We start from the raw sequence: 12,228 nt of genomic DNA, 5'->3' as shown, positions 1-12,228 counted from the left end.
TTTGGACAGACATTAATTTGAAAATCTTTACCATGTTTGTCCTTTAATGTTGACAAATGAGGAACCTTTTCAACTGACTTTTAAAAATCGTTACTGCATTCCTGGCATTGACTCAGTTAAACTTTGACAATTTACACCTGTAAAACATAGGTACTAAAGAACCTCTGTTTTGTTTTGGAGATTTTTGCTAGCCAGCTTCTTTTACAGTTTCCTTATGTCAACTGCACTTGTGTTAAGGTGACAACACTCAAGTATTACTAATATTAAAATCATTAAATGGTACTTTTTCTATCTCAAGGAGTGTTCATGGTAAAACCAATTAGCATCATTCTGAAACCAACACAAATTTCATTCTGTTCAGAGTTTGTATCAGAATAGCAAACTGTAGAATGACAAAACTTGGCAGCTTTCCTGACAAACTTTAGAAAATCATAACCCTTACTTACTGGTCGGTGATTTCATATCTCTGACAAGTTGACTGATACAAAGTAGCATTGAGAATCAAATCTAAGATCTCGCTGAAAGACTTGTAATAGGTTGGACTGAAGCACAAAAGAAGGTGCAGTAAAGAAACAAATGTTTTTTACTGAGACATTTAAAGCTACCTGATGTGCTGTCTTAGTATTTGCACCAGATTGCTTTGACTGCGGGTGTTGCAAAAAGCTGCTGGTGTGCCCTCAATAGCTTTGTGCACCTTGATGTTCTGTATGAGGCGCTTGCTGCATGGCAACTGGCAAATGTGGGGCTTCATCTGGGTTACCACAGGAATGAACTTCTCAGGGTACAGAGGTCTGTCTTCATAGCTACTGCTGTTTAGAGAAAGTAAGATAACTTTTTATTTACTAAATACACTAATAACTCCAATTTTTATCAAAACTTTATATTAGCAGAAAGTGAACAATGCTGTTTGTCGTCTGACTCTCCATCAGAGGCCTTTTTGCTTTACAGGCTTTGTCCAGTGCACTTAGGAGCTTGGGTGGGAGAGAGAATGGGATGAATTGAGTGTTGAGTATTGTGTTTGGAAATATTTTATCAGTTAACTTTAGTTTAGAGTAGATAATAGCAGTAGGTAAGAGACTAATTGGTTCCTTTTCAGCCATGGAAGTAATCAGCTGGGGTGGTCCCAGGGCGCTCTGGGCACGAGTATTGCTGAGTGATCATTGGCTGCCACCTGCGTGACAAAGTAAAGGACCAACCCTTCAATTTTTACCAGTGGAGCCAGATCACGGGAAACAATTGACAGGTAAAATACATTTTTGAAAATTTAAGGGAGAGGAGAGAGAACACATGATATAAATGGACCAAAGAATCTAAAGATTTGTCACAGATAGCAAAGGTTGCTCTTCTGAAAGTTTACATAGCTGTAGCTTACTTCATTTTGGGGAGAGGCACACAACAAAGTGCAGGTTACTTTTTGCTCCCCTGGGAACAGAGCCTTGCTAAGAAACAATGTTAATTGAGTTGTATCAGGGAAACACATAATGAAATTTTATTCTAGTTAGAAATTATAGTTCATATTTACACACATGCTTCCAGATCTTTGAATGCTTGTTGTATTAATGTTGGGTGCTTTCCACTGGTCCCAAAGATGGGTTTGGATTTTGGTTTTTTAGAAAGACTAAAAGTAAGTTACTGAATTTTCAAGTTCACTAGTTGATAGCACTGTACTGAGTTACTCTAGAAGTCATAGAATGCCTTGCAAAAAATGATTGTAAGTCGGTCTTAATCTTGGTGATAAAACAATGCTTAGTATCAATATTTTTCTTCTGTTCTATGTTGTTTTTTTTTATTTAGAGAACTGGCTGAAAATAATTAAGGGCTTTTTAACTACATTATTTTTACTTATTTAGAGTTGTTAAGCTTATGCTTAGCCCAGCGTGATACAGGACTGGTGTGACAACTCGGTTTTGATCAGTGACTCAAAATTGTGATCACCCTGATGTCACCGAATGGCCACAGCTTGTAAAAGGTAAGTATAAAGCATAGCACATTGTTTCTCAGGAATTTCTTACTTATCATGTTTATTTTAAAGTATTTAATTTGTATGGCTTAAAGTTAATTTTATAAATAGTAGTAAGTTATATTGTTTGTTTAAGATAAGTCAGCTGGCAAAGTTGACTTACACTCTTGCTAACGGTGATTTCAAAGCTCACATTGCTTGTCTTTGCCTGCTTTTTAAAATATGAGCACTGTAGTGCTCCATGAAAACCTTCTTAGGAACAATACTATCACTTAAAACTCTCTGGTAGTTTTTACTGTCATACTGAATTTCTGTATAAATTGTTTAGCATAATTATCTAGGCAGTTTGTTCATTTTTCTTTTTTTAAAGTATTTGTCCAGGAGGCTTGATGATGTTAAAAATGCATAAGCATGCATACCATTACTTTCCTCTCCTAAAGAGGTACACTGAAGGTAAAAGGATTGGCTTGCAGAATGGGGAAGTTGCTCCCTATGTTGCTGGAAATGAGCCACCATTTTAATTTGCTAGCTCATACTGCAGTATTCAGATTAGTTGATGTCTTGTGATCAGTATCTACAATCTAATTCAAAGCTGAAATTTTTAAGAGCATTTGCTCTGAGATTTTCTCTGAACAGAACTCTTGTTTCAGATTTTAAACATAGTGAAAGGACATCTTGCTGTACTATATACTTGTTTTTCAGTATTATTGCCTGCTCAGAGAAAATAACAAGGTATCTTGTTTGTAAACAATTGGGTATTGCAGAATAAATAGCTTCTTAGCAAACAGGTACAACTTTTGTAATTAGATTGATCTTCCACTTCATTTAATGAGTACTGAAAGCTCATTTTATTTGGTGCTTACATTGCCATTTGAAACCTTTTAAAATGGAGATAATATATGCATTAATAGTTCTGCAAATCATAATTATGGTAGGTCTGCTCATGTTTTAGAAAACAATAAGCCGAAGGAATTTGATCCCTGTTTTCTGTAGAACCACTTATCTTAGAGGACCAAACCTTTTTCGACTCAGCTACATTGAAGTTTTTCTGAACTTTACTGAAATGTTTTCATGTTTTTATTGTTTTGGGGGTTTCGTTGGGTTTTCAGTTGTTTCTCTTATAGAATAAACTTTTTTTTCACAGTAACATGTACTGAACTGTACTGTCTCTTTACAGCCCAGATAAAATACTCACAAATTATGAGGATAGGAAAGGATTTTGGATACACTGATAGCTGTGTTTACATACCTGTACTGCAAATCACTGCCTTTTTTACCTGCAAAGTGGATACCAAACTGCTCTTTTTCTCTAATTCTTCATACTGATGTTTATTTTAAAGGCTCAAAGTGATTAGTACTCTTGATGTTTTTCTTTTAATGCCACTACTTCACTCATATTTTCATAGCAACTGGAAGCACTACTCTTTCCCAAAGCTTCAATGTGTTGTATTTCCCAATACTGAAATAAAGATAGCAACACCTCAAATGTCCAGAGTTTTTGCTATCATTTTCTGAAGTCCTAGAAATAAATAGGAGCTAGCCAGTATGGATATAAACATGCTTCTCAGATTGTGTGACTTACATGCTTTGGTGAATAATTGGAAAAAAAAATTGAGATTGTTTTCATTAAGTATTTTGTGGCTTGTTTTGGTCACTGGAGTTTAAGGGAAATTAATTTTTTATTTGTTTTACTGCTGAGCATTATTTTTGTCAGCAACTATCTTGTCCTGAACTTAAGGAGTAAGGGAAACAATTGGAGGGAATAAATAGAGGCCAAATTTTGAGATTGGGTGGGTTTTATGTTATTTTCCAGTTAGAGAACATTTACATTTTAAGCATGAGTATAAAGGTAGCTGAATAGGAAGTTCAGAATTTTGTCCTTATGTCAGGTAAATTTTAAAAGTTAATGAAATAGAAACAGATAATGTATTGTGTTCTGCATCATCTATCACTGCATAGTATCCAGCTAGCCTAGGAATTATAAGTTGTCTACCAGAAATGCTTTCTAGGCACTGGGTCTGTTTGGTAAAATGCAGAAAGTTGTTAAGGTACGGAATTTTAATAAAGGAACTAAAATTTTAGTAGAGAATTCGGAGAACAATCCAAGCTTTAGAGACCATCCAGTAATACAGCACAGTTAAACATGGTTAAAAAAGAATGTGTCAGGCTACAGATGGAGATTTCCAATAGCATTTAGAATATTATAGATAGTCATATAGTAAATATTAGAAATTCTATTTCTATAAACAAAGTTTTTTTCCTGAAAAAGCTGTGGGAAAACCTGCTTAGCTGTCCTGACTGAAGTCCTCCAGCAGACTGGTGAAACCTACAAAGTGAGTTCTATTTTAGCTCACTTCTGGTTTGAGAGCTGTCATGAAAGGGACTTTTGTTCATGTAAGCTACAGAGTTTTACTGTAGTGGCTGTGCTCTGTTTCCACTCCTCAGAATATTTCCAGGGTGGCAGTTCTGGTCAAGTGTACCAAAATCCATATCCAGGTAAGGGTTCAATAAGGTCCTTTAGGGTGTGATTTCAAGGCATTGTAAGGCAACGAAAATCAAAACTGCTGCATTTATACTGCCTTGTCTTCTGGCTTGTCTAGTTACAAACTCACTGACTAAGGGAAAGTCCCAAAGGGAAGAAAAAAATACTGCCTAAAAAAAGTTAACTTTTTGAATCAGTGCTTCCTTAAGGAAGAAGATGGGAGTAAGGAGGAGCTAAATAGATATAATGTAGCCTACTTAAGTTAGTCTGAAGCTATACCTCTTAAATTATGCTGTAAATTAAGTCAAAGAGGTTGCCAAACTAAACACAGGTACTGCTTGTGTATTCAAAAATGCCAGACAATAACACCTAATTCTGAATATCACTGTCTGATCTCTTGACTGGAATGAAGAAACAAAAAGCTGTCTGAGGTTACGTCTACAAATTCAGGGGGAGAGAGATGTGAAATTTGTTATGAGATTCTGTTGGAACCTGCTTCTGAGCTGCTACTTTAGAGTCCAACTGTGTAGAGAATCTGTTTGTTGCAGTTGATCACTGATAAACTTTGAATATATATTTTGGTTACAGAAGTGATTATGAAGACCTAGCCCAGAACTGGTGCCCTATGCAGCCTGAATACAGAAGTACTGCCAACAGATCTCTTCTCTAATGGCTGCTGTTGCATAAGCAGTGGGGGAAAAGTGCTGTCCTCCTTGAAGAAATCTGGCTTAATTATACTGTCAGGTTTTATGTTACAAGCTGTATTCTAGAGTTTGGTAAAATAAATTAAATCTGTAAGTGTCAAAAAGTTGATGCTGTTAGTGTCAATAGTACACTACCATTACTTTCCACCTTTCATAACTTTTCATATTGTAATGACTTAAAAGAACAAAAGGTTAAGGTTTTCTATCTGGTTTTGCAGATCACCAGGAGAACCTCACTCTGAGAACATTGAAACTAGCCGAATGTAAGTAAATGAGTGGATGAGTTTGGTGTATCTTGTTTAAAAATCTTTTGAACTTACGTAACAGCTTTTCTTGCATCTGCTGAGTAGCAAAGACAAAAGCTGAGTAGAACTGTAGAATTACCTTAGAAAGTTTCAAGTTAATATTTTGCTATGGAAAAATAATTTCAAGCCTCTGTATAAACTGTGATGATTTTTTTTGGAGGGTGAATGAGTTGAAGGGAAAGTTGAGAGGTTTAACTTAACGTGAACCAGTAGATGGTAGCATAATACAGTGTCAGAAATCTGAAGGCCTACATTCAGACTTGACAGTAAGGGTGTAATTTCTGCCTGCTGTTCACTAACATCTTGCATGGCTTTGAAGACACTTCAGTACTAAGGCACAACACCTGCTGATATCTGTTGTGGCATGGATTGTTGAACTAAGGAAAAAAAAGTCTGACTTAATTTGGTGAATTTATATACTAGTTAATTCTAGAAACAACAAATTGGCTCTCTTTCACTAAACAGTGAATCTTGCATAGCATCTTGCTGACAGTTCTGAGTCTTGTTTTTCTCTGCCTTTAGCATAGAAACCAAGATCAACTAGAAGCAGATTGTGATGGGCTGAAATGTTCATTTGTATTTAAAATTCAAAAGGGTTGCAGGAATGAGAGGACCATTTTTTTAAAAAAAAAGGTTATTTGACACTTTATTCTTCTGTGAGTTAGCATACAAAGATTCTTTCCTAGCTATTCAAACAGTCCTGTCATAGAACTCAAATAGGGAAACCACAAACTCTGCTTTTCTGGCTTACAGCAAAGTTCCAAAATAATAGAGGGAGTGTAAGCACAGTGGTTAGTGTACTGTCTAAAGCTTCAAAGGATCTGGGTTCGTTTTTCTTCTGCCACAAACTTCCTCTCTGACCTTAAACTGTCTCCTCCACGCCTGCCCCCCAAGTGGTTTAGTATTTTACGCACCATGGGCTGGATGCCAGTTTCTGGATGTTTTGTAGGCTGGGGACATAGTGTGAATTGCTCAAGGACTTCTCTACTGTACCTGCCCAACTTGGGGAGGAGCAAAACTGAGGTTGAGCCCACACACACATTGGACTGCATACCTAATTTTAAAAGTGATGAGAAGGAAGCAAGAATGCTTTTCTGATGTGTTTTTAGCAATTCACTGCAGTGATGCCTTTTCTTGCACTAGGAGTAGCATTTCTCCTGGGATGACAAATTTCTTTTCCCTCTCTCATGCCAACTGTTGCAGAAGTGCTGTCTGGCTGCTTCCTTAGGAGTACAGGTTAATAGGGATCCAGACCTGAGAGATGACTGGCTGTCACTACGTGGACACGTATTAGAGGTTGCAGGGCTATAGCCCTGCCATAGTCTCTTATTTCTGCTCCAGTAGTGGCCTGTGCTGCATTGTCTTTTATTGTTCCTGCAGCAAGTTGAGTTGTGTTCTTTTGTTTCCCTGGCCTAGCCAAACGGGGGAAATCAGGCTGCAGGCTGGCTGTAGTCCACTCTGGATATTGTCAGTTGGACTACTGTTTTTTACACATTGGAAGGAAAGATGTATCAGGAGCAGTCATCTAGAGTGGTGTGAAACAAAGACTCTGTAAGGACTTATGATAAATCAGAAGGAAAAGGCAGTAAAAGTCTTTTTTTCCTTCTAGAATTTTGACAATTCTTTTGTGTATGTTGTTTATCCTCCTTAAAACTGAACCTGAAAAAATAATCTACAGTAGTAAGCTTTTCTGCGTGATAACTGAGTACTTTTTTTTGTGCAGAACAATAATCAGAGTTGTCCTGACTTTATAGATTTCAGGTATTTGTCTGTAAATGGATGTAAGCCAGTGAAGTCATAGGAATTCACATATTTGAGTAGTAGCTATACAGTATACTTGTGAAACTAAATTGTTTAAAATTGTGTCACAATTTGACGTGTACGTCACCTATTACAGAGAATTTTTGCAATCCTGCTGCATAGTTGTTCTTGCTACATAAGGTGGAATGGCAGGCTGAACGTGTAGCTAAAATATGTTATTTACATGCCTATAAGTCATTAGTAAATGCAGGGACTTAGGCAAGTATTTTGTTTCTTCCACAATGAATGGTTAAATTGTTTTTGCTCTAGTTGGCTGATATAATTGCTTTATTTTTTTCTGTGGTTTGCATTGCAAAGCTTTATACCAAGAGCATAGTCACATATGTTTCACATGTGTGAATGAATATTAATTAAAAAATAAATACTCTTGGATTCTTACACAGCAAAATCTTCCATGGGTAAGTCTTGCTTATCCCAAGCTTTTCAAATTCTGGCTCTACCTGTGGTGAACATTGTGGTGCTAGCTCAGAGTTAGGAGTCTTTTTACCTTAACATTCATTCAAGTCTTTGAATTTTTAAGGTCAGTGTCTTCTATCTGCTCCTGTCACACTTCTCCATTGATTTTCAGCTTTGATTAGTATAATTTTCTTAAAACCTCTTTAGCACTAAATTACATAATTTAATTGTTTACCAGCAACTTCTTCTTGTTCATGTGTTTTCACTCTCCATTGTATGTAATCACATATCAAGACAAAGTTTTGGGTGTGTTGATATGGCTTTCTGTGCATTCATCTTTCCTCTCTCTGCTTTTGGGGATGGGATGCCTTGCAGTTTTGAAACTCCTCTCTGCTTTTCTAATAGGGCTGTAGCAAGGTAATTTTTCTGAGAGACAAGTTTATGAGATAGATGCTGACTGTTTTCTTCATTCCCTCTCTCTAGCAGTCTTCTTGCATTGCTCCATATAACCAGGAGAGATCTGTTCTCAGGTTCACCCTTCCTGAGGAAGTGCCATGCCTGACTTCGTCAGCACATAATGTGTTCCTGGAGGCACAGTGGATCTAGAATATATGGTAGGGAGGGAGGTCCCTTGAGTGAAGCCAGTATGGTCTAAGGGGGTTCACGGTCTGCACCCAGGCTGTTGGGGTCCACTACACTGGAAAGAATGAGGTTTGGAAAACGTGAGTTCCACGTGCGTGCACATTTGCTGTGGTGTCAGTGGTTGAGGTGGGAAAAAGGTGTTACAAAACTGCTGGAACAGCAGGCTTGGTTCCAACTCTGGGTGGAGTGTTTGGCAGTTTGGTGCACAGGGCACTTCAAAAGGGTCTCTGTGGGCAGTGCTATTACTGGAAGCTTGTCTTCTCTAGCGCTGCTGCTCTTACTCTAACTAAACAGAAGCAGGTTTGAAACTGTTTGAAACAACATGCAAGGTTTGAAACTGAAACTCTCAGAAAGCAGTATTTAACTTCACAAAGATATCCATCCACAATTCACACTTTTTTTAACAGTTTTTGATCCACTGGTCATCTAGTTTCCAAAGGGTAGTAGAACTGTATAAGTCTGTTTCTACCTCTGTCTGTTAATGCATATACTGGAAGTTATTTTGCTATAAGTACTAAAAAAACCCATTCTCTGTTTTATTTTTCCTATCCAAATGGCAAACATAGATTTTCTTCTAGTTTTCATGGACATTAATAGTTTTGTTGTTTTTTGTTTTTTTTTTCTGTTAAGAAAATAGCTTATGAAAATTTTGACACTTCCGAATTCCTGATTGCCATTGTAAAACAGACTGTTGTAAATTTCCCCTTACTAAAATCAGCTGTTTTGGAGCAATCATAGAATCATCAAGGCTGGAAAAGAACTTCAAGATCATCAAGTTCAACCCTTGACAAATCACCACCTTATCAACTAGACCATAGCACCAAGTGCCATGTCCAGTTGTTTCTTGAACACTTCCAGGGATGGTGACTCCACCACCTCTGTGAGCAGCCTGTTCCAAAGCTTGACAACTCTTTCAGCAAAGAAATTTTTCCTGATGTCCAACTTGAACCTCCCCTGGTGCAGCTTGTCCTCTTGTCCTGTCACTGATTTCCTGGGAGAAGAGGCCAACCCCCACCTGGCTACAGCCTGCTTTCAGGTGGTTGTAGAGAGTGATAAGGTCACCCCTGAGCCTCCTTTTCAGAGCTCCTCTGGGCTAAACAACCGCAGATCCCTCAGCCACTCCTTGCATGACTTACTCTCTAGACCCTTTACCAGTTCTGTTGCCCTTCTCTGGACATTCTCCAGCACCTCAATGTCTTTCTTGTAGTGAGGAGCCCAGAACTGGACACAGCACTTGAGGTGTGGCCTCACTAGTGCGGAGTACAGGAGGTGATCACTGCCTGGTCCTGCTGGCCACACTATTGATACATACTGTGGTGCAGGCCAGGATGCCATTGGCCTTCTTGGCCACCTGGGCACACTGCTGCTTCATGTTCAGCTGCCGTTGACCAGCACCCCCAGGTTCCTTTTCCACTGGACCACTCTCCAGCCACCCTGCCTGCAGCCTGTAGCACTGCGTGAGGTCATTGTGACTGAAGTGCAGGACCTGACACTTCACCTTATTGAACCTCATACCATAGGCCTTGGCCTTGGCCTAGTTGATCCAGCCTGTCCAGATCTCTCCACAGAGCCTTCCTGCCCTCCAGCAGATCAACGCTCCCACCCAGTGTGAGATTTCTGTGTAAAACTAATATTAAAGTTGTCATGTCCCAAGCAGAAACCATTCAGAAGTATGTAATTTCGTGCTGGTATTTCCAGACAAGTATGAAACATTCATGCGTATTTCTGAAATTTAGGTAAACTTAAAAGCAAAATGTGATGCATTTATGCAGATATTTTAAACTTCCTTTGCGCAGTATTGCTCTGTATTTAGTTTAAAATATTTGAGGAATGCAAATTAGGTTCTGTTTCATAGGAACTTTTGAGCAAGTACACTCAATATCTTATTTCCTATAGATTTTAGACATTCAAAAATTACTACCCAAATTCAGCCCAGTTCACCTTTGCCAAAGAATCTACAAACACAGAGGATCAGTGGTGTATGTTTCCAGTAATACTCCACAGTTTTGGCAGCATTTAAATTGCAAATGCGAAGTACTTTTTATGTGGCTTTTTACTAGTTAAAAAAAAAACAAATGAAAAGCCTAAAGGCATTCTTTTTTCTTTAAGTACTGCAAAAGTAAGTCAGTGAATACTAATTTCATGCTAAATGGAATAATGTGCTTACAAAATTATTGGACATTGGGAAGGAAGTTGATGTCTATTTTAGGTGCTTCTTCTCACTGAAGTAGTGTGTATTGCTTGAGGAGGTTATACCAGGCCCACTGTGTGGGAAGTTACCCTTAAGGCATAAGGAGGTGCCTGTGATATATCTGTGAAATGTTCACAACTGCATCTGCACCAGTGCAGTTTCATACTTGGATGTGCAAGAACAATATGAGTATTCCAAAACGTTTATGCAGGTCAGTCACTGCAGCTTTAGCTACAATAGTAACTGTGTGCTAATGTACAATGAACTAGTCCTTGAGTTTATAAGGCAAGAGTTAGATCTCCTTATAGGAACTTAAAGGGAGCTGTGGTCTTCACGGTTGTAGCATGAGCTAAGAATAGAGAGTGGTTTTATGTTACCTCACTTGATCAACCAGTTTTAATCCCTCAGGTCAAGACTTTAAGTTTTCTGCATGCTAAATGAGCAATAGAAAGTGATCAGGTTTTCACTTCTGGAGAACACAGAAGATATGATGTGGGGGTTTTTGCTGAATAATGTGGGAATAGGAAATGTGGGCTGTTGTCAATGAGCAGTGATAATAATTCCCGAAGTACCCCGGTGGGAATGTGGTGTGGCATATCTTACTGTTCTGTAAAATCACACATTGACTTATTGGAACTGCATTTTCTGTGTAAGTACTTCCAACAATGGGCCTCAGTAAGGGTAGCTCTTATGGAAGGCTCGGTAAATTCTATTCTACCTTCTTAGGTTTGTATCCTCCCTTTGTCTCCACTGTTTTTTATATTCTTAAATAATTTGTCTGAACTCATGTCCAAAGTCTGTGGGATAGTTGCCCGGGGAGGGGTGGGGGGGTCCAGCTGGATTGCTATAGGTTTATAGGGCTTATGGGACTTATCTGGGAACACTTGAAGAGGTGGCTGATGTCATCACAAGGCCTTTCTCAATGATTTTTGAATGATCTTGGGAATCTGGAGAGATCCCAGTAAATTGGAAGCTGGCAAACATTGGCCCAATATTCAAGAAGGGCAGGAAGGATGACCCTAGAAAACACAGGCTTGTCAATCTCACTTCTGTGCCTCATAAAATTATTGAGAAGATTATTGAGAAGATGATTCAGGGAGTTACTGAAAAACACCTGAAAGACAAAGCAGTTATCAGTTGCAGCCAGCACAGCTTCATGAGGGGGAAGTCAAGCTCGTCAAACTTAATTTTCTTTTTTGATGACAAGGCAACCCACCTAGCTGATCAAGGGAAGCCAGTTGATGTAATCTTTTTGGATTTCAGTAAAGCTTTCGATACTGTCTCTCACAGGATCTTTCTGGACAAAATGTCCATCACACAGCTGGATAAACACACCATGTGGTGGGTGAGCAATTGGCTCACAGGTCAAGGACAGGGGGTAATAGTGAATGGGGTGACATAAGACTGGCCACCTGCCACTAGTGGCGTTCCACAGGGCTCCATCTTGGGCCCTGTGCTCTTCAACAACTTCATAAAAGGACTTGGACACAGGACTCAAAGGGATACTAAGTTTACCAGTGATACTAAACTGGGAGGAGCTGTTGGCTCCCTCAAAGGCAGGGAGGCCCTGCAGAGAGACCTCAACAAGTTAGAGGGCTGGGCAATCACCAGCCACATGAAGTTTAACAAGGGCAAGTGCCAGATTCCACACCTGGGATGGGGCAACCTTGGATGTACCTACAGACTAGGCAATAAGATGCGGAAAGCAGTGCCATGGAAAGGGACCT

General features: G+C 38.9%; 1 protein-coding gene across 5 annotated transcripts in view; it reads left to right on the top strand.

Annotated features, from left to right (window-relative positions):
- Positions 1–12,228, top strand: part of UBE3A (ubiquitin protein ligase E3A) — a 54,153-nt gene that overhangs the window by 16,206 nt on the left and 25,719 nt on the right. For 2 of the 5 annotated variants that reach the window (XM_032677875.1, XM_032677878.1), the window contains 3 exons: positions 1,097–1,243; positions 1,851–1,969; positions 5,365–5,409. In XM_032677875.1, the coding sequence (XP_032533766.1) occupies positions 1,950–1,969; positions 5,365–5,409 (65 nt within the window). In that variant the 5' untranslated portion in view covers positions 1,097–1,243; positions 1,851–1,949. Of the gene's footprint in view, positions 1–1,096; positions 1,244–1,850; positions 1,970–5,364; positions 5,410–12,228 lie in introns of those variants that run through there. The other 3 variants (XM_032677876.1, XM_032677879.1, XM_032677880.1) reach the window with 2 other exon arrangements.

The sequence above is a fragment of the Chiroxiphia lanceolata genome, chromosome 2 (genome assembly GCF_009829145.1).
Source record: "Chiroxiphia lanceolata isolate bChiLan1 chromosome 2, bChiLan1.pri, whole genome shotgun sequence".
In the NCBI taxonomy this organism is placed as follows: Eukaryota; Metazoa; Chordata; class Aves; order Passeriformes; family Pipridae; genus Chiroxiphia; species Chiroxiphia lanceolata.
This window is presented reverse-complemented; position numbering and strand designations above follow the sequence as displayed.